Genomic DNA, 17,358 nt, shown 5'->3' on the forward strand with positions numbered 1-17,358 from the left:
ACAGGCCCTGGTGCTGCCCACCCCACGCTCCTACGTCCGGGCCGACGGCGCCGTGGCCCCTGATCACTGGCTGGACCCCAGCGCCGTGTGGGAGGTGAAATGCGCCGATCTGTCCCTGTCCCCCATCTACCCCGCTGCCCGGGGCCTGGTGAGTCGCCGGGGTGCAGCGGGAGGGACCTGGGGTCAGCCTTCTAGATGGGGGATGGGCAGAGGATCACGGAGCCCACACCTGTGCTTCCAGGCTGATAATAGCCAGGAAAGCTTGAGCTTAGGTTTTATTTGGGTGTCAGAAACAGGGTCAAAGTCTCTCTTCTTCTTTCTTTCTTTTTTTTTTTTTTTTAAGCAATTCCCCAGGTTTAGAAAGTAAACAGTGAAATTGTTTCCTTTAATATAATCATCTCACCTTTGGCTCTTCAGTGAGTTTTAAAAACACGGTTCTTTTGGGTAAAAGCTGATGGCACTTTTTCACTTCCTTCAATCCATTTTCTCGCTACCAAGGTTTAAAATTCCCCGGGCTGATTTCTGTCACCCGTGGCTCAGTCCTCAACACCAGCTGTCAAGGGTCAGCGTATGGGGGACACGCTACCCTGTGGCTGGTGCTGGGGTCGCTCTTTGCTTTCCCCTCCAGAAATCTTGAATTAAAAATGGATTTCTTTTGTGATTTCTTCTGGTCCTTCAAAAACGTAGCCAGCGTATGCTTTTACGATTGGGCTTGGACTTCCACTTAAAGGCGAACTCCTATTTTTATTTTTATTTTTTTAAGTTTGAGAGAGAGCAAGAGCAGGGGAGGGGCAGAGAGAGAGGGAGAGAGAGAGTCCCAGGCAGGCTCCACACTGTCAAGAGTAGAGCCCGATGTTAGCCATTCTGACAGGTGTGAGGTGGTATCTCATTGTGGTTTGGATTTGTCTTTCCCTGTTGATGATGATGTTGAGCATTTTTTCATGTGTCGGTTGGCCATCTGGATGTCTTCTTTGGAGAAGTGTCTGTTCATGTCTTTTGCCCATTTCTTCACTGGATTCTTTGTTTTTTTGGGTGTGGCGTTTGAGAAGTTCTTTATAGATTTTGGATACTAATCCTTATCTGATGTGTCATTTGCAAATATCTTCTCCCATTCCGTCAGTTGCCTTTTAGTTTTGCTGATTGTTTCCTTCGCTTTTAATTTTGATGAGGTCCCAGTAGTTCATTTTCGCTTTTGTCTCCCTTGCCTCCGGAGACGCGTTGAGTAAGAAGTTGCTGCGGCCGAGATCAAAGAGGTTTTTGCCTGCTTTCTCCTCGAGGATTTCGATGGCTTCCTGTCTTATGTTTAGGTATTTTATCCATTTTGAGTTTATTTTTGTGTCTGGTGTAAGAAAGTGGTCCAGGTTCATTCTTCTGCACGTCGCTGTCCAGTGTTCCCAGCACCACTTGCTGAAGAGACTGTCTTTATTCCATTGGATATTCTTTCCTGCTTTGTCAAAGATGACTTGGCCATACATTTGTGGGTCCATTTCTGGGTTCTCTGTTCTGTTCTATTGATCTGAGTGTTTGTTTTTGTGCCAGTACCATACTGTCTTGATGATTACAGCTTTGTAGTACAGCTTGAAGTCTGGGATTGTGATGCCTCCTGCTTTGGTTTTCTTTTTCAAGATCGCTTTGGCTATTCGGGGTCTTTTCTGGTTCCATACAAATTTTAGGATTATTTGTTCTAGCTCTGTGAAGAATGCTGGTGTTACTTTGATAGGGATTACATTGAATATGTAGATTGCTATGGGTAGTATCGACATTTTTTTTTTTAATTTTTTTTAATGTCTATTTATTTTTGACAGAGACAGAGACAGAATGCGAGGGGGTTAGGGGCAGAGAGAGAGGGAGACACGGAAGCAGAAGCAGGCTCCAGGCTCTGAGCTGTCAGCACAGAGCCCGACGCGGGGCTCGAACTCACGAGTTGTGAGATCATGACCTGAGCCGAAATCGGACGCTCAACCGACTGAGCCGCCCAGGCGCCCCCAGTATCGACATTTCAACAATATTTGTTCTTCCTCTCCAGGAGCATGGAATCTTTTTCCATGTTTTTGTGTCTTCTTCAATTTCTTTCATAAGCTTTCTATAGTTTTCAGTATATAGATTTTTCATCTCCTTGGTTAGATTATTCTAGGTATTTTATGGTTTTTGGTACAACTGTAAGTGGGATCGATTCCTTGATTTCTCTTTCTGTTGCTTCATTGTTGGTGTAGAGGAATGCAACCGATTTCTGTGCATTGATTTTATATCCTGCCACTTTGCTGAATTCATGAATCAGTTCTAGCAGTTTTTTGGTGGAATCTTGAGGGTTTTCCATATAGAGTATCATGTCATCTGTGAAGAGTGGAAGTTTGACCTCCTCCTGGCCGATTTGGATGCCTTGTATTTCTTTGTGTTGTCTGATTGCAGAGGCTGAGACTTCCAATACTATGTTGAATAACAGTGGCGAGAGTGGGCATCCCTGTCTTGTTCCTGATCTTAGGGGGAAAGCTCTCGGTTTTTCCCCATTGATATTAGCGTTGAGTCGTTCATATATGGCTTTTATGATCTCGAGGTATGCTCCTTCTATCCCTGCTTTCTTGAGGGTTTTTATCAAGAAAGGATGCTGTATTTTGTCAAGTGCTTTCTCTGCATCTATTGAGAGGCTCATATGGTTCTTGTCCTTTCTTTATTGATGTGATGAATCACGTCAATGGTTTTGTGGATATTGAACCAGCCCTGCATCCCAGGTATAAATCCCACTTGGTTGTGGTGAATAATTTTTTTAATCTATTGTTGGAGCTGGTTGGCTCCTCTTGTTGAGGATTCATTGGGGAAATTGGTCGGTCATCCATGTTCATTGGGGAAATTGGTCGGTCGTTCTCCTTTTTAGCGGGGTCTCTGTCTGGTTTTGGAATCAAAATAATGCTGGCTTCATAGAAAGAGTTTGGAAGTTTTCCTTCCATTTCTATTTTTTTGGAACAGCTTCAAGAGAATAGGTGTTAACTCTTCCTTAAATGTTTGGTAGAATTCTCCTGGAAAGCCATCTGGCCCTGGACTCTTGTTTTTTGGCAGATTTTTGATGACTAATTCGATTTCCTTACTGATTATGGGTCTGTTCAAATTTTCTACTTCTTTCTGTTTCAGTTTTGCTAGTGGGACTCCCTATTTTTATTATTATTTATTTATTTATTCATTTTAAATGTTTGTTTATTTTTGAGAGAGAGAGCAAGCGAGTGAGCGTGAGCGGGGAGGGGCAGAGAGAGGGGGACACACAGAATCCCAAACAGACTTCGGGCTCTGAGCCGTCATCACAGAGCCTGATGCAGGGCTCGAACTCATGAACCACGAGATCATGACCTAGGCCGAAGTCAGACCCTCAACCAGCTGAGCCACCCGGGCGCCCTGGGACTCCTATTTTTAAATCGACTTTCTTTTTCGAAAATTCTCACTCAGGCTCCACCCTAGACAGTCAGGGTGCCCCGGTGACAAGTGACAGGAGCGGCGTTTATGGAACGTCTGTGCGAAGCGGGCACTGTGCTCACAGGCTCGGCACTCACACGCACGCGTCCTGTCGTCACGACACTGAACATCCCCAGTGTGCAGCTGGGGAAATAGAGCCCCGGGAGCGGAGGTCACTGGCCCGGGGTCACGCAGCTCCTGAGTTGGGAGCTGGGATTCGCACCCTGCCTCTGGTTCTAGAACCTGCACCCCATCTCTGCTATCCTGCCTCTCGGCCCTAAGAATAATAATATAATAACAGCTGTGGTAGCTGGTGTTTCTTAAGCACCTATTACGCTCCAGGTATGGTCCTAACTAAGCACTTTGTTGCCTTACTTAATTTTTATAACCTGTTGCTTGGCCCCATTGTGTGGACGAGGAAGCTGAGGCCGGAGGGGAGGGAGCGGAGAGGAGGCTGGATAGGAAATTGCTGGCATAGGTGGCCTGTGGGCTAGACCCCGGGAGCGTCTCCATCATCGCCCCCTCCCCCAGGTGGATAGCGAGAAGGGGATCTCCCTCCGTTTCCCCCGGTTTATTCGCGTCCGCGAAGACAAGAAGCCCGAGGAGGCTACCACCAGTGCCCAGGTGAGGCCTCGGCCCGGGTGGGCTTGCCCGGCCAGGCCGGCTTCTCGGCGGTGGGTTCTGGAATGGGGGGGGAGGGGTACCCCCGGGGCTTCTGATCGCCCGCTCCCACCCGCTGTCCTCAGGTGGCCTCTCTGTTTAAGAAGCAGAGTCAGATTCAGAACCAGCAGGGCGCGGACTTAGACTCCGACCCGGAAGATTTCTACTAGGCTCCCACCCTCCCCGGGGCACCGGGGGCATCACCTCTGTTGTTCAGCAAATCCGGCGTCACGGTCGAGTGGGTTTTGAGTGTCAGAGGTGTGTGTGCGCGCGCGGGGACAGTTTAAGTTGGGATCCGGGATTTCACCAGTCGTTTGTGTTTTCAATAAATAATTCTTGAACCCCCACCGTGGTGTCAGAGTCTGTGTTGGGTGCTGGGGGCGCGGCTCCTGGAGCTCCCACGTGGACGGCGGGGGACAGATGGGAACCGTCTGAACCAGCACCTTCCGGTGGGATTATCTGCAGGGCTGGAAATGCCCTTTATCCGTATGCGGCCGCCGAACCCTTGAAATGTAGCCAGTGTAACTGAAGGATTTATTTATTTATTTATTCATTCATTCATTCATTCATTCATTTATTTTGAGAGAGATAGAAACAGTGCAAGCAGGGGAGGGGCAGAGAGAGAGGGAGAGAATCCCAAGCAGACTCCTCGCTTGTCAGTGCAGAGCCGGAGGTGGGGCTCAAACCCACGAAACTGTGAGATCATGACCTGGGCCAAAACCAGCAGTCGGATGCTTAACTGACTGAGCCACCCACGTGCCCCGCTGGTGATGTTCATTTTATTTATTTATTTTTAATTTAAAACAAAATTAAAAAAAAAAATTTTTTTTTAACATTTTTATTTATTTTTGAGACAAAGAGAGATGGAGCATGAGCAGGGGAGGGGCAGAGAGAGGGGGAGACACAGAATCCGAAGCAGGCTCCTGGCTCTGAGCTGTCGGCACAGAGCCCGACACGGGGCTCGAACTCACGGACTGTGAGATCATGACTTGAGCTGAAGTCAGACGCTTAACCGACTGAGCCACCCAGGTGCCCCTAATTAAAAAAAATTTTAACATTTATTTTTGAGAGAGAGAGAGAGTGAGAGGGGGAGGGGCAGAGAGAGGGGGAGACACAGAATCCAAAACAGGCTCCAGGCTCCGAGCTGTCAGCACAGAGCCTGATGCAGGGCTTGAACCCATGAACCACAAGATCATGACCTGAGCTGAAGTCGGACGCTTAACCGACTGAGCTCCCCGGGCGCCCCCGGTGATGTTCGTCTTAATCATTTGATCGAGATGGTGTCGGCTGGGTGTCCCCCTTACAGAGCGACTCTCCTGTGCCATGAGTACGTTGTAAGGGGATACTTTGTGCCGTGTAAATAAATGTGGTCAAGCTTGGCCCTTTTTGTTCCTGTCTGTGGGGACTGCTGGTGTCCTGTGTTATGCTATGTAATCTGTTGTTCTTTCTTTGGATTTCCAAATGGCCCCTGACCTGGCCAGTGGAGCTTGTTCAGGCTGGCGTCCGTGTTCCTTTGCTGTGACCCCACGATGCTGTGCTGGCCTCACGGCACAAGATTTGTTTCTAGGCGCATCTGCCTGCTGGTCCTGTTCCAGTCATGGGAGCGGCCGAGTCTCCCGGTCTCGGTTCCTTTGAGTGCAGAATGCTATTTAGAAGTCAAGCCCCCGACGCTAGACGTATCCTGTAGACGCCGCCTCACTCCGCTCACGTTCCCACCCGGCACCCTGGGCCATGCCGCCTCTCTGCGGGCACCTCCCCCTATTTGGATCCCCTCCCGACCCCCGGGGTGGAGACCCTCGTTGCCTCCTTGGGCGGTGACACGTGGCTATGACTTCTCCCCCTCGCCAGTATGGATGCCCACCTCGTTCCTCCCCTCCCCTCCCCCAAATCATTTAGGGAGACGGAAGAGAGAGACGAGCAGAAGCGGCCCAGACAGCACCCGGTTGGTCGCGATGCGTGCCCGCTTCCTGAAGCCAGGGTTCTGACCCAGTCCCTGGGTTCCTGCATCCGCCAGCTGGCCCTCGCGGGTGGCACACAGCTCCCGGCGGCCAGGGCCGTGCCCTCTACGTCTTTACCCGCCCACAGGCCAGCAGAGGCCCGGCCTGCGGTGAGCGCCCAGAACGTGAATGAAGGGCTGCCCCGGGCTCTAATCCCCGTTTTTTGCGATGATCTTTCCAGTCCTATTCTGGGGATAAAAGGTCAGAGCCTGAGACTGGCCTCCCCCCCTCCGCCCGCCCCATCCCCGCCCATCTCACTCGAGCCAGATGGGGAGGCAGACACAGCTCTGATCCCCTCCCCAACCCGAGTAGAGATTTCTGATCCAGCTGTCACAGCTCTCGGACACCAGGGGCCGAGGGAGAGGCAGGAAGAGTTGGCAGAGGAGTGACCGAGAAGATAAGGAGGCCGAGCCACCGAGGGGGACGGGAAGGAGGGGGAGCCGACTTGAGCCTGGTGCCTGCCGAGCCGTCCCCGTCCCTCCATGCAGGTCCCCGTGGGCCCCGCCTGCATCTTCCTGAGAAAAGGCATCGCCGAGAAACAGCGGGTGAGGTGGCAGCACGCTTTTTACTGTCAGGCTTTCAGAGATGAGCAGCCACTCGGTGGGATTTCCCAGGTCGGGTGCGACGGCCCCAAGCCTGACCCTCGCGGTGTCCCAGATACGGGGGCGGCAACGGTGATTGGAAATTCTTAGCCGGTTTAGGAACCGGTGGCGGGGGGCACGGATCCTCCGGCCCCGCCGTCGCTGAACGCTGGTCCCCACAAAAGGGATTCTGAGCCTTGGGAGAAAGAATGGCGTGGGTGGGGTAAGAATCCAGGGGGTGTAGCGGGAAGAATTCGGACTCAGAACTCAGATCTCAGGCGCCCGCTGCATCTGACCTGCTGCACAGCCTGGAGGGAGTGATTTAAAGTCTCCCCGCCTTGGGAGGGGCTCTGCCCCTAGGAGCTGTGTGACCTCAGGCAGTTTCCTTAACCTCTCTGTTCCTCCGCTTCCTCTTTTATAAAGATGGGAATGCTATTTATTTGGTCCTACCCTGCACCGGGTGGTTCTGAGGTTTAAATGAAGGGACCGTGGACGTCTGGCCCAGAGCTGGCACTCTGAGCACGTTTGCTCTGATTCTAAGCCTCACTGTCTTCTTCTGGAAAAGGAGGGGACTGGATTCCATGGCATCCAAGGCCCCCTTTCAGCACAGCGGGATGGATGTCCGTTCAGGAAGGGCAGAGGGAGAGAGATCAAGATTCCAGGACAGGAGAGAGGAAATGCGAAGCGATGAGCAAGAGAGCGAGAGGCAAAGAGCCGTGGGTGGGAGGCAGGAGGTGAGCGAAGGAAGGGAAGGAAGGGGTGGGTGGAACGAGCAAGAACAGAGGAGAAACAGGAAAGGAGAGGGATCGCTCAGAGGAGGGAGGGGACATGGTTGGAGAAGTGGATATGCTGGATCCCTGACCCTCTCCAAATTCCCTCTCCCTGCATTCCTTTCCAGGAAAGACCGCTGGGACAGGATGAGATCGAAGGTAACCTCTGTCCCCAGAAGACCCCCCATGGTCGTCTGCCACTAAGCTGCTCTCTGTGCATCTCCGTGCAGACCCTTTCGTCCCACCTCCCTCTCCTCCCACTTAGCCATGATTTGTGGAACTCATGGTACTTTAGGCACCTCCCAACGTGTTTAGAAGGCAAACCCATCCCCGGGTGTCTCGGAGATCCAGGAGTGACACATGCATGAGTTTATTTTGAGAGAGAGAGAGAGACAGAGAGAGAGAGAGAGAGAGAGAGAGAATCCCAAGCGGGCTCCATGCTGTCAGTGCAGAGCCGGCATGGGTCTCGATCTCATGACCCGTGAGATCATGACCTGAGTAAGCCAAAATCAGGAGTCGGACGATCAACCGACTGAGCCACTCAGGTGCCCCATATGCCTTTTTTTTTTTTTTTAACATTTGGCACCTCCCTGATGGTTTCAAGGGATGCCAGTCTGCCCCATTGACTGTTTCAAGTCTCCCCAGCCAGTCTGCCCCATTCACCGTTTCAAGTCCCTCCCCAGAGTTCTCTCTTCGCTTTCAGAGCTTCGGGAAGCGTTTCTTGAGTTCGACAAGGACAGAGATGGGTTCATCTCTTGTAAGGATTTGGGGAATCTCATGAGGACGATGGGCTACATGCCCACAGAGATGGAGCTGACTGAACTGGGCCAGCAAATCCGCATGAACCGTGAGGCCGGGGGCGGGAAGAAGGACTGGGGCTGGGGGCGGGCTGGTGGGGGGAATCGGGAGGGATGTGGAGGCTGAGCGGCAGGTAAGGAAGAGGGTAGGCGGCCCTGGGAGTCCGAGCAGCTCAGGCTGTACTCGGGGAGGCAGCGTTTGAAGTGAATAAAAACGGTGACCTTAGAGGCAGGATCTGGACTCAAGGCCCATTTCTATCATTTACTGATTGTGGGTTTTTTTTTTTTTTTAATTTATTTATTTTGGGGGAGAGAGAGCGACGTGGGGCTCGCACCCACGAACCGTGAGATCGTGACCTGAGCCAAAGTCGGACGCTCAACCGACTGAGCCCCCCCAGGCCCCCCGACTGTGGCCCCTTTTGAAAAGTGGAGTCAACCCCCACTCTTGAGTCTCAGTTTCCCCACCTGTCAGGCAGAAATGATGTCACTCCTTGTGCGATTGCGACAAAGGAGGTGACGCAGGTCAGGCTCTTGGTTAGGGATGTAGGTTTACTGCCATCACCACCGGCTTTTCGAGAAGGAAGCCGGGCCAGAATCGCTCTGAGGTTTGCTTCTGGGCACGTCACGGAGGAAAGGAGGCCGAACGCCAGGACAGGATCGTGTTCCTATCTGGAAGGGACGTGCCTCCCGTTTAATTCACACTCCCCCGCGCACAGACCAACAGAGGAGCGAATGTAGATCTGAATCAATTAAGAGATTTGCTCGAGGTCACACGGACAGCTGCTTACTGCCACCCTGTGCACCCCATCCGCCCCGGTTTGGATTAAAGGGACCCTGGGGCCCGGGTTGGCCGAGAGAGAAGGTTCTCAGAAGGCAGAGAGATCAGAACAGGTCTACCTTGAACAGACCCTGAAGGTAATGGTGGCTTAGGCACACGGAATCTCACTTAGACCTGCCTCTTCTGTCCCCAGTGGGTGGCCGTGTAGACTTTGACGACTTTGTGGAGCTGATGACCCCCAAATTGCTCGCGGAAACGGCGGGGATGATCGGCGTCCAGGAGATGCGCGATGCCTTCAAGGAAGTGAGTTGAGAGTTTCGCGATGCTAGAGGTAGTTGAAGAAAGCCCAGGGGTCTACGATTGGGCTTTAAGCGGGGACAGAACCCACCCACACCGATTTCTTTTTTTTTAATCATCGCAAATAACGGTGGGAGTAAGCAGCCCCTTATCTCAGTCATGCATATGGGGAAACTGAGGCTCGTGGAATTTACTAAATCTTACCCAAGGTCCTGCAGTCCCCTAGCCCATGTTAGGACCTCTCATCTCGCTGTCTGTAACGGGAAGAAGGAATCCAATAAGTTGAGATCCCAGAGGGGAACGCAGAGAGATAATCTGGTTTAACCCAGATGCTTAACACATGAGACCCAGGGAGGGTGAGGCGTTTGCTGAAATGCGCTCATCCTCCGATAAAATGCTTTTCTCAGAGCTTTCAATACAGGCGGCAAAAGTAAAGAACAGCATAGCATTTGGAAGGAAAGACTTTGGAGCTGTGCAAACGTGGGTTCCCAATCCCAGGAAGATCTCCCCCTTTCAGCTGTGTGATTTTTCTGCCCCAGCTTCACATAAAGATCTAGAATTGCATCGTCCGACAGAACTGCCTGTGATCTCAGAAACGCTCTGTCCAGGGCCCCTGGGTGGCTCAGTCAGGTTGAGCGTCCGACTTCAGCTCAGGTCATGATCTCGCGGTTCGTGAGTTTGAGCCCCGTGTCAGGCTCTGTGCTGATGGCTCAGGGCCTGGAGCCTGTTTCGGATTCTGTGTCTCCCTCTCTCTCTGCCCCTCCCGTGCTCATGCTCTGTCTCTCTCTGTCTCAATAATAAATAAACATTAAAAAATTTTTTTTAAAAGAAAGAAAGGAACGCTCTGTCCAAAATGGTAGCCACTGGCCACCTGTGGCTGCCAAGCCCTTGACACGTGGCCAGTATGACTTGAGGAACTGATTTGTTCATTTTCTCTAATTCTGGTTAGTTTCAGTTCGATTATTTACTTAATTTCCTTTGACATTCAACAGAATATAAATTCAATTTGTTTGAATTTAAAAAAGGAATACACAGGGAGCCTGGGCGGCTCAGTCAGCTAAGGGTCTGACTCTTGATCTCAGCTCAGGTCTTGATCTCAGGGTCGTGAGTTCAAGCCTGCATTGGGCTCTGCGCTGGGCGTGAAGCCTACATAAAAATAAAATAATAAAATAAAATAAAATAAAATAAAATAAAATAAAATAAAAAATAAAATAGGGGGCGCCTGGGTGGCGCAGTCGGTTGAGCGTCGGACTTCAGCCAGGTCACGATCTCGCGGTCCGTGAGTTCGAGCCCCGCGTCAGGCTCTGGGCTGATGGCTCGGAGCCTGGAGCCTGTTTCCGATTCTGTGTCTCCCTCTCTCTCTGCCCCTCCCCCGTTCATGCTCTCTCTCTGTCCCAAAAATAAATAAAAAACGTTGAAAAAAAAATTTTTTTTAATAAAATAAATATTAAAAAATAAAATAAAATAAATAAAATAAAATATAATATAATATAATATAAAATAAAAATAAAATATAAAAAAATAAAATAAAAATAAAATATAAAAAAATAAAATAATAATATATAAAATAAATAAATAAAATAAAATAAAATATAAAAAAATAAAATAAATAAAATAAAATAAAATATTATAAAATAAAATATAAAATAAAATAAATAAAATAAAGTAAAATATAAAAAAATAAAATAAAATAAAATAAATAAAATAAAATAAATAAAATAAAATATTAAAAAATAAAATAAAATATAAAAAATAAATAAAATAAATAAAATAAAATATAAAAAATAAAATAAAATAAAATAGTAATATATAAAATAAATAAATAAAATAAAATAAAATAAAATAGAAAATAAAATAAAATAAATATTTAAAAAATAAAATAAAATAAAATAAAATATAATATAAAATAAAATAAAATATAAATAAAATAAAATATAATATAATATAATATAATATAATATAAAATAAAATATAAAAAAATAAAATAAAATAAAATAATAATATATAAAATAAATAAATAAAATAAAATATAAAAAATAAAATAAAATAAATAAAATAAAATATTAAAAAATAAAATAAAATAAAATATAAAATAAAATAAAATAAATTAAAATATAAAAAATAAAATAAAATAAAATATAAAAAATAAAATAAAATATAAAATAAAATAAAATAAATAAAATAAAATAAATAAAATAGTAAAGTAAAATAAAACAAAAACAAATATTCAATTCAGTTATTGGGAAACATTTTGTTTGGAAAAACTTGGGCATGTAGATCTACCCTTTCAACTCTAAATTGTATAAAAGGTGCATACAGGTCAAGTATTTCCTATACTATTTGGTGTTTGAATTGAGAGGCACTATCGGTGGTAAAATACACCTGGATTAAGACTTAGTATCCTTGGCTTAAGCATATGTGTGCACTGAGCACATTAACTAATCACGCTAAGTATAAGTACTTACTATGGTAGTATGCTAAGTCTTCCGAAATCCAGTGCGAATTAAAAAATGTAATGCTCAATAATTTTTAAAGATTTTACTAAAAAAATTTTTTTAATGTTTATTTATTTTTGAGAGAGAGAGACAGAGAGAGACAGAGCACGAACAGGGAAGGAGCAGAGAGAGAGAGAGAGACACAGAATCCGAAGCAGGCTCCAGGCTCCGAGCTGTCAGCACAGAACCTGATGCGGGGCTCAAACTCACGAACTGCTAGATCATGACCCGAGCCGAAGGCGGACACTTGCTTAACTGACTGAGCCACCCAGGCGCCCCTCAAGATTTTATTTTTAAGTAATCTCTACACCCAATATGGGGCTTGACCTCACGACCCCGAGATCAAGCTCTACCACACATCTACGTGTGGGACGCCTGGGTGGCTCAGTTGGTTATGCGTCTGACTCTTGATCTCCTCGTGGGTCATGATCTCAGGGTCATGAGTTCAAGCCCTGCATTGGGCTCCACACGGGGTGTGAGGTCTACTTAAAAAATTCGCTGTTCTCTTTCACCGTTTTTTTTTTTTTTTTAAAAACGTGGCTACTAGCAAATTTTAAATCAGTAATGCAGTTCGCACTGTATTTCTCCTGGACGGCACTGCTCTGGGGGCGGGGGGGGTGGGGGATCATGTTCCAGGCTGAGGAAGCAGCAGGTGTGGACGGATGCTGGAAGGCAGGAAGGCAGATGTGGGCAAGAGCAAGGTCTTGGAGCTTGGGTCCCGAGCTGGAGAGAAAGTAGCAGGCGATCAACAAGGGTCAGAGTTGGCGGAAGCAGGGCCAGCCTCTTAGGAGTCTGTGCTTCTCGGAACGAGCCAGGATATCATGGAGGGGGATGAGGAAGCCACTGGGCGATTTTCAGCAGGGGATGCGACAAGATCTGATTTCTGTTTTATGTTTTGTTGTTGTTGTTGTTGTTGTTATTTTTTAAAGTTTATTTTTGAGAGAGAGACAGAGAGACAGAGAGAGAGAGAGAATCCAAAGCAGGCTCTGTGCTGTTAGCGCAGAGCCCAATGCGGGGCTCAAACTCATGAACCTTGAGAGTGGGAGCTTAACCGACTGAGCCACCCAGGTGCCCCTGAGTTCTGTTTAAATTTTTTTTTTTATGTTTTTTTATTCTTGAGACAGAGGAAGAGAGAGAGAGACAGAGCATGAGTGGGGGAGGGGCAGGGAGAGGGAGACACAGAATCCGAAACAGGCTCCAGGCTCTGAGCTGTCAGCACAGAGCCGGATGTCGGGCTCGACCTCACGAACGTGGAGATCACGGCCTGAGCCAAAGTCAGATGCTTAACCGACTGAGCCACCCAGGGGCCCCTGATTTCTGTCTTAAGTGAACAGGAACAGGAGGTCCTGAGATGTGTACCACCATGGGATCCAGAGGGCCAATCAGGGGACCGTCATGACGGTCCAGGCAAGAGACGATTGTGGCTTCAGCCGGGTTAGCATCAGCGCGGCTAGACGAGGATGGTTAGCTGCCCCCACCCCCCACCCCACCCCCACGCCCCCCACACTGGGGAGATAGCCCGGAAGAGACTTTCTGTGCGGGTTGGTTAAGGGTGTGCAGCATGGAGGTTTGAAAATAGTTCATTAGTTTAACTAATATTGCACCGTGGGGAAGGCACCGTTTGGGGGACCTGCCACGGGGCGGTGAACACGACCGTGAAAATGACCCGCCCTCCGGGAGCTGAGGACATTTTCGAGTGCACGACGGGCGCTTAGCTTAGCTCCCGACCGCTGTGGTTGTGCTCACGGCCCTTGCCAACACCGCGCCTCTGCCCCGAGCAGTTTGACACCAACGGGGACGGGGAGATCACCCTCGGGGAGCTGCAGCAGGCCATGCAGAGGCTTCTGGGAGAGAAGCTCACCCCTCGCGAGATCTCGGAGGTCGTGCAGGAGGCGGACGTGAACGGAGACGGCACGGTCGACTTTGAAGGTGACGTCGCGAGGGGGCAGCCGCCGCGCGCGGGTGGCTTTCTGAGCCAGGGCTCACTCCTACCTCCCCCGTGCCTGTCCCTCCCTGGCTCACGGGGCGCCTTTGTCGAGAACGAAATGTCCCGTCGGGAGAGTGGACCGGTCACCAGCTGGGGCTCTGGGGTCAGATGCACGGGGTTCGAATTCAAGGTCGTCTCTTACCTGTCCTAGCCACCCAGAGAAGTCACGCGTGACGCTGCTGCTCGTTCCGGGCGGGAACGCCCTTGCCCCTTCCCGCTGGCCCAGTGTCAGTTATGCCACCGGAAGGTGCTCCCACCCCTCCTCTCGGCGCCCCCTTGTGCCTCCGCCGCAGCGCTGAGGGTGACATCACCCGAGCTCGTAATAGCGCCTCGCCTGTTTCCTCCCGAGGAGGCCCCGGACTGAACCCTTCTTCCCTACACACCCCGGTCCTGGCTCAGAGCTCGTCCCACGTGTACTGAGGGATCGGCGGAAGGGAACCCGTGGGAATCCTGTGCGGATGGGAGTGGAGACCATTTTCGTGGGAGACCTAACAGGGAGGGTCAGAGTCTCATCATGGTGACTCTAGTTCAGGCACCCCAGCATCTAACTGCTGCCGGGGGACAAAAGCTGAGTTCTCGGTCTGATACTCAGGTGCATCCCTGGTGTGACCCCCACCCCCCGGCCGCACTTCTGTCCCCACTCTCAGGGTCGCTGCGCTCTGGTGCACACTGGGTGCCTGCTCTGTGTTCTCTAAATCCTGTTTCTCCCTCTCTGACGTCCCTTCCGCTTCCGGTACCTTCCCCGGTGTTCTCCATCCCTCAGGAATCGGCGCAGCTCGTTCTCCGCCATGAAGCGTCCCTTCGTCCTCAGCTGGCTGTATCCCCCATATCTGTTGCCCTACAAAGGCTTCCCTGTCCCCCTCCCTTCAAAGGACGTAATCGCCGCAGACCTCGCTGCCTTGAGTTGTGTTGGCCTCCTGGGATGTCAAATCCTGGAGGCCGGTCAGGGATGTTCTCTGACCCATCAGCTTGTAATTCCCAGTAGGGAAACTCAGGAGGCATTTATGGCCTGGCTGTAACTGAGGAAATACTGCCGGGATGCCCGCTGGGTCTCGCCAGGCTCAGGTGAACGAGGGGCATCACTGAAAGTCTGGACGAGCTAAGAGACAGATCCCCGGGCCAGCCCCGCGCAGGGGAAGGACAGATGGACCTCAAGACCTGGGTGAGGCCCAGAAGTTCATGGGGCATGGAGTCACCGCAGAGTCAGTGCGTTCCTTCCGAGGTTTTCCATTCACCGTCCACGTGGCCTCAGGCGCACTGGTCAACCTCACTGGCCTCCGTTTGCTTATCTGGGAAATGGTAGTTACGCCTCCAGGATCGGTTGGAAAGATGAAATAAGATAGTCATAACGATTGTGTAACGCTTCATGGGTCTTGTAAGCATTCTGTCGTTCAACCGTCTGGAAAACTTGTGTAAGGCATATGGCGATCCTGTGATTCCCATTTTGGAGACGAAGAAACTGAGGAGCAGAGGGTTTCCCAAAGATCACCCTTGGTTCCTGACACATAGTAAAGGGCTCAAAATGTGCTCTTACAAATCGGCGCCTTACCCAGGGGCTTTTCTTTGCAGAGTTTGTGAAGATGATGTCTCGCTGAGGAGGTTCTGGAAGCCCCCGGTCTCTCCCCACCAGGCCGGCATGGACCCCTCACTTGTGGAAGACCAGATCCCCTCGGGCCCGTCCAGGAGAGAGGGTAGGAGGGTGCGTGGTGACTGGCCTTGCATTGTATGAGTCGAGGCTGGACCAAAAGTGATGGCTTTGCCCGGATGGCGGGCGGGGTGAGGGGGAACCTCTCTAGAATGAGATAAGAAGCTAGAAATGAGATCAGGACCAAGGTCAGCGCCACCCCACCAATTCCAGAGGTTAATGACATCTCCTGACTTCATGTAACCCCCAATGCCTACACCCCAGCAGAGTCTCTTCCCTGGTGTCCTCTTGGGTCAGACTCTCAAAAAGCTCAGCCCATGGTCCACCCTTCCCCCTTCTTGCTTCAGCTGCTTCAGATTTCCTCGGTTTCTTTCTGTCGGTAAGAGGGAGGCATGACAATCTTGGGGCTACAAACAGGATTCCTGGGAAGACCGGGCTTGGAAATGGTTCCATTAAAGAGGCTTCCAAAGTGAGGTTAGTCCGTTTTCTTGATTTCCTGGAAGGACAGTCTGGTGGTTGTTTTTTTTCCCCCTCCCGCCTCCTACTTCGTGGTGTAAGATAACTTGGGTAAGATACTCAGACCACTGAATTAAACCATAAATCTGGATTACGGAGGTTTAGGGCAAGCTGATCCCCGGGGAATTAATCCCCTGCAAAATGTCATCGCGCAAAAGAGAAAGAGGATGGGGGAATTCTCAAATCCTCAGCTCGGCCAGGTGGTGTGGAAACTGTTCCTAGAAGCTCCCTGCCCTGCCCTCCCCGTGTCTATCTGCCCTGGGTGCTCAGGGCGATTGCCTCTGGTAGGTGGGGAGTCAGGCCAGCCCTCACACCCTGATGCTGACCTGCACCCTGAAACCAGAGGGTCTTTTCCTCCTCACCTCTGCCCATGGGCAGGATGCCCCAGTAACGCAAGGTCCCCAAAGTACAGGATTCGTGTCACACCCTTCCACCGAGTTTATTTCACTTTCGAAACCCACTAAGTAGCTGTATGCAATGGGTCATCGGTTTATAGAATAGCCTCGCTTTATAGAATTTAAATTTAATAGAGTGGAACCAGAATAATGTATTTCCTAACTTCTTGCTGTGGCCACTTCCCTTTTGCCCTTCCTTCCTTCCTTCCTTCCTTCCTTCCTTCCTTCCTTCCTTCCTTCCTTCTTTCCTTCCTTCCTCCCTCCCTCCCTCCCTCCCTCTCCTTCCCTTTCTCCCTCCCTTCCCTTCTGGCACTTTATTTATTCAGTAGTGATGTATGAAGTGCTTGCTGCATACAAGGCCCTCTTCCAAGAATAGCTCTATCTCAGTGAATGAAATACACAGATCCCCGCCGCCACCCCCCCCCCCCACCAGGAGCTTACATTATGAAGGGAAGAGACAGACACGGAACAAAATACATGAGTAAATATGATCCTAGTTAGTATGGTAGAAGATGGAAAGAGATATAGAGAAAAGTGGAGCAGGAAAGTGGTTAAGGGATCTGGGAATGAGGAGGAGTCCCCAGTCCCGGTAGGGGCAAGGAGTCTACTGAGCACCAGGGGCATATGGAGGGGAAGAGCACTTCAAATGCAGTGTTGGGTGAATGCAAAGGCCCTGAGGCGGGAATGTAGCTGGCCTGTTGGAGGGATAGCAAGAGGTCGTGGTGGCTGGAGGGGGGTAGGTGGTAAGGAGTCAGAACCGTCAGAGGTTAAACCGTGTGTGTTCTTAGAGGCGTTTGAGGGCCTTGGAGGGCTTTAAACAGAGGAGTGACATAATCCAGATCACCCTTTAAAATACAGTTTCTGCCTCCTGTCTCAGCTCTATCCCCTTCCATCCATACACCTGTCCATCCCACTCACCTATTCAATGTGATATTTGCTGAGTCTCTGCTATATGCCTGGCATTGAAATGCCAGCATGGAGATACAGTAATGAAAAGGT

At 49.7% G+C, this 17,358-nt stretch overlaps 2 protein-coding genes across 7 annotated transcripts in view; both read left to right on the forward strand.

Annotated features, from left to right (window-relative positions):
- LIG1 (DNA ligase 1) overlaps positions 1–4,448 on the forward strand; it is a 46,338-nt gene extending 41,890 nt beyond the window's left edge. For all 3 annotated transcript variants that reach the window (XM_042969231.1, XM_042969234.1, XM_042969232.1), the window contains exons 26-28: positions 5–148; positions 3,973–4,065; positions 4,188–4,448. In XM_042969231.1, coding sequence (XP_042825165.1) covers positions 5–148; positions 3,973–4,065; positions 4,188–4,271 — 321 coding nt within the window. In that variant the 3' untranslated portion in view covers positions 4,272–4,448. The remainder of the gene's footprint in view (positions 1–4; positions 149–3,972; positions 4,066–4,187) is intronic.
- Positions 4,449–5,944: 1,496 nt separating this feature from the next.
- On the forward strand, positions 5,945–15,903 carry CABP5 (calcium binding protein 5). Of its 4 annotated transcripts, none has more exons than XM_042969118.1 (7): positions 5,945–6,208; positions 6,426–6,643; positions 7,578–7,608; positions 8,153–8,296; positions 9,218–9,327; positions 13,598–13,745; positions 15,373–15,903. In XM_042969118.1, exons 2-7 carry the CDS (start codon positions 6,581–6,583, stop codon positions 15,396–15,398), a joined length of 522 nt encoding a protein of 173 aa, XP_042825052.1. In that variant the 5' UTR covers positions 5,945–6,208; positions 6,426–6,580; the 3' UTR covers positions 15,399–15,903. The 4 variants fall into 4 exon arrangements, with proteins under 4 accessions (XP_042825052.1, XP_007074173.1, XP_042825051.1 ...); XM_042969117.1 differs by lacking the exon at positions 5,945–6,208 and adding an exon at positions 7,245–7,413 and having other exon boundaries at positions 6,593–6,643; XM_007074111.3 differs by having other exon boundaries at positions 5,945–6,643.
- Positions 15,904–17,358: the final 1,455 nt, after the last annotated feature.

Source organism: Panthera tigris, chromosome E2 (genome assembly GCF_018350195.1).
Source record: "Panthera tigris isolate Pti1 chromosome E2, P.tigris_Pti1_mat1.1, whole genome shotgun sequence".
Classification (NCBI taxonomy): Eukaryota; Metazoa; Chordata; class Mammalia; order Carnivora; family Felidae; genus Panthera; species Panthera tigris.

Coding starts and splice junctions, on each gene's coding strand:
- CABP5 (XM_042969117.1), top strand. CDS start 7,261: ATGGCATCCAAGGCCCCCTTTCAGCACAGCGGGATGGATGTCCGTTCA. Junction 7,414..7,577: donor CCGTGGGTGGGAGGCAGGAG/GTGAGCGAAGGA, acceptor ATTCCTTTCCAG/GAAAGACCGCTGGGACAGGA. Junction 13,746..15,372: donor CGGCACGGTCGACTTTGAAG/GTGACGTCGCGA, acceptor TTTTCTTTGCAG/AGTTTGTGAAGATGATGTCT.